The sequence below is a fragment of the Trematomus bernacchii genome, unplaced genomic scaffold (assembly GCF_902827165.1).
Source record: "Trematomus bernacchii unplaced genomic scaffold, fTreBer1.1, whole genome shotgun sequence".
Taxonomy (NCBI): Eukaryota; Metazoa; Chordata; class Actinopteri; order Perciformes; family Nototheniidae; genus Trematomus; species Trematomus bernacchii.
Genome location: NW_022987782.1, coordinates 640,471 through 646,410, shown reverse-complemented (window position 1 = coordinate 646,410; position 5,940 = coordinate 640,471). Strand labels below are relative to the sequence as shown.

The 5,940-nt window shown below is 43.9% G+C and overlaps 2 protein-coding genes across 2 annotated transcripts; one reads left to right on the top strand and one right to left on the bottom strand.

Moving 5' to 3' along the window:
• Nucleotides 1-633: 633 nt before the first annotated feature.
• On the top strand, nucleotides 634-3,121 carry LOC117497388. Its single transcript, XM_034149365.1, has 4 exons — nucleotides 634-690; nucleotides 1,652-1,846; nucleotides 1,976-2,055; nucleotides 2,167-3,121. The coding sequence occupies exons 1-4, from the start codon at nucleotides 685-687 to the stop codon at nucleotides 3,119-3,121; spliced, it is 1,236 nt and encodes a 411-aa protein (XP_034005256.1). The 5' UTR covers nucleotides 634-684.
• LOC117497371 lies at nucleotides 3,119-5,410 on the bottom strand. Its single transcript, XM_034149331.1, has 3 exons — nucleotides 4,975-5,410; nucleotides 4,722-4,854; nucleotides 3,119-4,430 (listed from the first exon to the last, which is right to left on the bottom strand). Exons 1-3 carry the CDS (start codon nucleotides 5,118-5,120, stop codon nucleotides 3,669-3,671), a joined length of 1,041 nt encoding a protein of 346 aa, XP_034005222.1. The 5' UTR covers nucleotides 5,121-5,410; the 3' UTR covers nucleotides 3,119-3,668.
• Nucleotides 5,411-5,940: the final 530 nt, after the last annotated feature.

Genomic DNA, 5,940 nt, shown 5'->3' with positions numbered 1-5,940 from the left:
ACCACCTCCCCCAAGTGTCCTGACTGGCTGGATTCCCTTCTGGTCTGGTTCAATCAGAGTTCGGACCATAAAGTTCCATAAGGTCAAAAGTCAACCTCTATCTGTGATTAGAATCTTAACTTCATTTCCTTCCCATGAGTTCTCCACATATTTAACGATGTCTTTTAACGACTTAAAACAGCACCTGGTCTTAGCGGTGATAAGGAGGATGTAATGTTGTCTTTAACGACCTCAATGACGACATCTGCTTTTAGGAGTGAACTCAAGGTTGGTGTGTGAAAACAGAATCTCTAGGTCAGTGAGTTTAAAAGTGAGAACAACATTCCTATATATATGATTACCCATAAACCGTTGTGATTACATAAAACAGTTCAACTAATACATGTTTACTTCAATACAGTGTAGAATCATATCTTCTTACTTCAATAGCGAGAGAGAGATAGAGAGATAGAGAGATAGAGATAGATAGATAGCAAGATAGATAGCATACAGATAGCATACAGATAGCGCAAAGTGAGAAGGCTAACGTTAACGTGATGGCACTATTTTACACTCGATGTCTCCAAGACCTACCGAAGGTTAACATCAGTGACGTACATCGGCTGGTACAAGCGGCAAGCTCAGCCCCGAAGAGCAAAAGAGAAAAGGGGTTCAAGATGTACATATCCAGTTACATCGACAACTATGAAGGTAAGTGACAAACAAAGCTGTAGTTACTGGCTAACTTTGACAACTTGACAGTCTTGATACAGTGTAAAGCGTTTTAATGATGTACTATTACGTGTTTTGGATAACATGAATGATGTCCAATTCCCCACAGTTTCAAACAAAGATCTACCTTCAGGGAGAGTGAGCGTCAGGGCTAGCTGTTACAGGTCCATGAGGAAGCATGAAAAGCCTCACGATCTCAGAGTAGGGAGGAAAATAAAAAGTGTTCATCGGTTCAAAGCCTCAATCAGGTTCATGTTCTGGGGTTTTGATGTGGCTAGAGTAGGTAACCTGTGATTTAGGATTAAAAAAAGCCCAGCTAGCTGACGTGTTGCAACAGATTGCATAGTGACAATAAATTAGCTCACATCAACTGGTAGCTAGCTATGTGTGTGTAGCATGAAGGGGCTACAGATTTATTTTCGTTTTGTAACCCTCTCGTGTAAAATGATAAATACATTAGCTAAACCCAAACTTAGCTTTCATCAAAGATTATTAATGAGAGGTTGAAAACCGTCTCTGCTTTCATGGAAACCCCAGAAACTGGTTGTGACGGCTGCTGTTCTTTACTGTATGGTTAGTATAATCCATGTAGGGTCCAGTTATTTGTATGGGCCAGTGTTAGGTAAGTGCTGGTTTTGTACCCTACATCTATGTTAAGCTGTTCAACGTTCTACTAACACTATTTTATGTAGTTATAATATAATAAGATAATAAATTGAGACAGCTTAGAGAGTTTATCTGTTTGAATGTCCTTAAATTACAGTATTCCAAACAGCAGAACTTCTGTGTATGTGATGTGACTGATAACCTGACATGGTTTAGACTTTTCCCACACCTACTACTTGCCTGATCAGCCTGCTCTCAGCTTTCTCATTTTTCTGTGTTGTATTGAAGCGGTGTTCTAAATGTAAAATGACTGACATTTTATTTTAATGTGTAGATTGTCTTTGAGAACTGCTCACCCGTGGAGATTGCAGTGGCAAAGTGTTCCTGTGTAGCTGGAACAGCACTCTGCAACCACAATGTTGCACTGCTGTTCCAGACCGCACACTACTCCACACTCAACCTGGCTGCTGTACCCCCTGTCCTCAGCTGCACTGAAACAGAGCAGCGATGGCACAAGCCAAGAACCATGGTAAGTACAGTATGTGTTCACAACCAATCCACGGTTTAATGAGTATTTCCTTTGTGCCAAGAGCTGATCTAGTATGTTGCATCAATGACCATTTCAATGAATTCGACAATTCTTTTGTGTAATTAATAGGGTGTGAAACCAGGCAGAGTGAGTGACATGGTGTTCATTTCCACTAAGCCAAAGCAGTTTACAGTTGCTGACGGTGTAAGGTAATATCTATTGTCCGAAGTAATTGTATGTAGCCTGCCACAACTTTGTGATTGTTGTCTGAGTGTAAAATTGTTCTTAAAGTCCTAATTATTATATAAACATGTTCAAAGGAGTACACGTTACAAGGCCGTGCGGGGGGAGCTGCCAGACCCAGATGTCCTCAAAGTCAGCGAGGTATACAAGGACTTCTCAGCAGACATCGCACCACTGATCACCACCATGGCTATAAGTGTGGACGTGCCACTGGTTAACTCCACCTTTGGAAAAGTTCAGGAAGGTAGCCCTATCTCATACCAGCATCCACTACCTCTTAGCCGGGTTATAGTGCGTCACCCAGATGCCCCTCCACCACCACCTCTACCTGTGGATGGCTATAGGCTGGAGCCTACCACCTGTGAGTTTGTGTGCAGTCACCAACAGCACCTCCATCTACTGTCACTTGCGACAACATTGCTCATGGCAAGGAAAATCGAGGTGGCCACAAGGGAGCAGAGCGACAGTGTGGAATGGCACCGTGTTAGGAGGCCAAGAATAACTTCTTCCCGTTTCAGGGAAGTATGCCATGTTCGAAGTCAGAGTTCGGCTGAAAACTTAGCACAACGGATTCGGAAGGGAGTGGCGCAAACGGCATCAATGAAGAGGGGACTGGCACTGGAACCGGTTGCCATCCAGGAATACTGCCGGATTAAAAACACCAATTACTGGCCGTGTGGGTTTGTCATTCACCCAGATGCCCCCTGGTTAGGGTCATCTCCTGACGGTCTGGTGTTTGACCCAACTGAGAGCCCACCTTTTGAACTTGTAGAAATAAAATGCCCAAATGCAAAAAGTTATGTGGACTGTAGCTACTTAAAAATGCAAAGTGGCACATTAAAACTGAAGCAGTCTCATAGCTACTATTGGCAGGTGCAAGGCCAGCTCCTACTCACAGGGATGGAGTGGTGCGATTTTGTCGTTTTTGCAGAGGAGGATATCCTTATACAGCGTATCTGCAGAGACTGCGAGGTGGCTACAACCATTAGGGAGAAGGGAGATTATTTTAATTTTAATTGTTACATGGACTGATATGCACTACACTACATTAGTGTACCACACTACATCACACTACATTACTGATCTAACATGAATATTTTCCTGTATATAGTTCTTTCAATTGCTAAAACCAGAACCAAGTGTGTTCTATAAGTCAAAAAGATCCTTTAGTCAAAGGACCTATGTGAGGAAGAAAGGGGTGTTTATTGGCAGACATTTAATGTCATATGACGTTATTCATTAACAAAAGTTGTGGATGCTAACTAACTTATCTTGCATTGATCTGTTCATCTGTTACATAAACTAGCATTACTTAAATATGCAGAGACTAATTGAAATGTTTAAATATGTATTTTTTTCCCCCGATATAACATCAACCTATGTTTTGTAAAAGTGTATTAAATGAATCTGTAAAATGTTATCATATTGTGGATTTATTATATTATGTATTGTCCTATGTTATTTTTGTGTGCATTTGTTTTGAGGTTATAATTCATTAGTACCTAAACATAGTATGGTATGACTGCTTTTTGTAACGACCACAATGAAATACACAATTGGTTTGGGAGCAAGAAATCTTTTAATCATTGCTGCCCAGGCTTGCCCATGCTTTCACCAGTGGTCCGTTCTGGTAGTTGACCAGGAAGCAAGCCACATTGAAAAGCTCCTCAATGCTTCCACACACAGACAGTGGTATGGCTTTGTCAAAGAGTTTGTTCTCTTTGACCCTTCTGATGCACCTCTCCACATGGACCCTCAGACGTGCAATGGATTGAGTCTGCCTGACATCCTCCCTGCTCATTTGGGTTTTTTTTGACAGAAAGGCAGGCCGGTAAACTTTGCACTCAACCAGATTGTCCACAAGGAACCCTTTGTCGACCATTATTGCCATGTCTGGTGTGAGCAGGCTCACGATGCCAGACAGCTTGAAAATCTCCCGGTCACTCATAGATCCTGCATACAGGCCAGACACAAATGTAATGGCACCATGTGGTGCCATGCCGATCATGGCCTTGAATGTAGCATGTGACTTGTACGTTGAAAACACCTCACTCTGCAGCAGGAGAGATGATGGAGTCTGGCAGAATACTTCAGTGCAGTCAAGCACCACTTGTGTGTCAGGGAAAGCTGAAAACTCTGGTGGAAGGTGAGCTCTGACAACTTCGCGTGGGATCCACAGACGTTGGCTTCCAAGCAGTTGGTACAGGAAGTGTGTCCAGGTGGAAATAATTCTGCTGACTGTGGTGCGGTGAATGCCAAACCGTTCTGCTAGATCCCTCAGATGTAGGCCCACTGACAGGTGCATGAGGAACAGCAGCAGCTCATCTATGGGTGGAAGTTTCTGTGAAAACAAATAAGTGTTAGGCATACTGTAGATACTGTTATAGGGAGACCGGGTACAGTTGTAACACATTTTCTGTGTGTGTGTGTGTGTGTGTGTGTGTGTGTGTGTGTGTGTGTGTGTGTGTGTGTGTGTGTGTGTGTGTGTGTGTGTGTGTGTGTGTGTGTGTGTGTGTGTGTGTGTGTGTGTGTGTGTGTGTGTGTGTGTGTGATGTGATGCACTTGTTAAACGGTGGTATAGTGCGCAGCGTGCATAATTATTAATATACATCCATGCTTGTATGCTGCATACCGTTGTTGTTGGTTGAGAGGAATCCGAGCTGCTGGCAGAGGATGCCTTGGCGTTGGTGATCCGCACCATCTTGGTGTTGGCTGCTGGCTCCACCAATTTCCAAAAGGCAAGGAAATGCTTGTATGTGGCAAATCTAAGAATGTAATATTGTTCATGTTAGACATTGTTTTGTTTCTTAAATTAGCTTCCCCAAATGAAAGGTGTTTTTCAAACTAGTGGCCATAACAACATCCTGATAGCCTTATAAACAAACCTGGTGTAGAAACGAATGTCCTCGTCCGACCCTGCCAGGCGTTGTATCCCGAAACGAGATCGCAGTTGTAACACTTCCAGCTGGTGTTGGAGCTCCCTAACCTGCATTTTCAAGGCTTCGTTCTCGTCGGCCACCTGATTTGCCATCACTGCCGTCGCGGGATTTAAACAGTACTCATGATCAGGCAGCGCAACTGTTTCCACCTCGTACTCAGCTGTCAAGTCCGGGGTGGGGCTCTCTGCCCTCGGCCGACGCTCCCAAACATTACGTCTTGGTGTAGGTAGCTCGTAGTTATTCCATGCAAAGAGAACAGGTGTAGCTCCTTTCTGTACTCTGTGCAGTCCTCCCGCTGTGACCAATAAGTCTCCTGGTCGAAAATGCCTACTGCACACACGGGTATTTTTTGTGGGGCTGAAATTGTCCCTACGGACCTTGATCAGCCTTTACCTCAGCATCAATGGGAAATGCATGAAAACTTATCTCCCGATTATAACGGGCCGAATTCGTACACAGTGGCACACAGCAATGTAGTGCCGACTTTCTTACCCGCTGGAAGGCCAATCGCTTTTCTTTACCCCGAAATCCGCTCATTCTTGCTCTTGGTGTGTCATAAGAAACTGTCAAACTGTCAAGCTGTAAAAACTCTGTACTCAAACCGGAAGTACTCGCCCCCACACCCACCCGCCGGAAGTTGATAGACGCCATCTTGTGCACAGAGCCTATAGTCAGATATAAGCATGAAGAACAAACAAACATGGCCGAGTTCAAGTTATGTTCCCCGGCTGCTGAGCAGGCAGAGTCCCGTCCCTGTAGCATCACGGAGCTACTAGCAGAGAGACAGGAAGCTAACAGCAGCAGTCACTGGACAGAGCTGTCACTCAAGGTGACCACGCCCTAATTTATGCAAGAACGTTAAGACCTAATATAACTAAAAGGTTTGCGTTATAAAACAATTCACTCACCAAT

Excerpts from the sequence above, each read along its gene's own strand:
- LOC117497388 (XM_034149365.1), top strand. Across the intron at positions 1,847-1,975 it reads GGCACAAGCCAAGAACCATG|GGTGTGAAACCAGGCAGAGT; the intron begins GTAAGTACAGTA and ends TGTAATTAATAG. Across the intron at positions 2,056-2,166 it reads ACAGTTGCTGACGGTGTAAG|GAGTACACGTTACAAGGCCG; the intron begins GTAATATCTATT and ends ACATGTTCAAAG.
- LOC117497371 (XM_034149331.1), bottom strand. The coding sequence starts at position 5,120 with ATGGCAAATCAGGTGGCCGACGAGAACGAAGCCTTGAAAATGCAGGTT. Across the intron at positions 4,855-4,974 it reads GACATTCGTTTCTACACCAG|ATTTGCCACATACAAGCATT; the intron begins GTTTGTTTATAA and ends TTACATTCTTAG. Across the intron at positions 4,431-4,721 it reads CCTCTCAACCAACAACAACG|AAACTTCCACCCATAGATGA; the intron begins GTATGCAGCATA and ends TTGTTTTCACAG.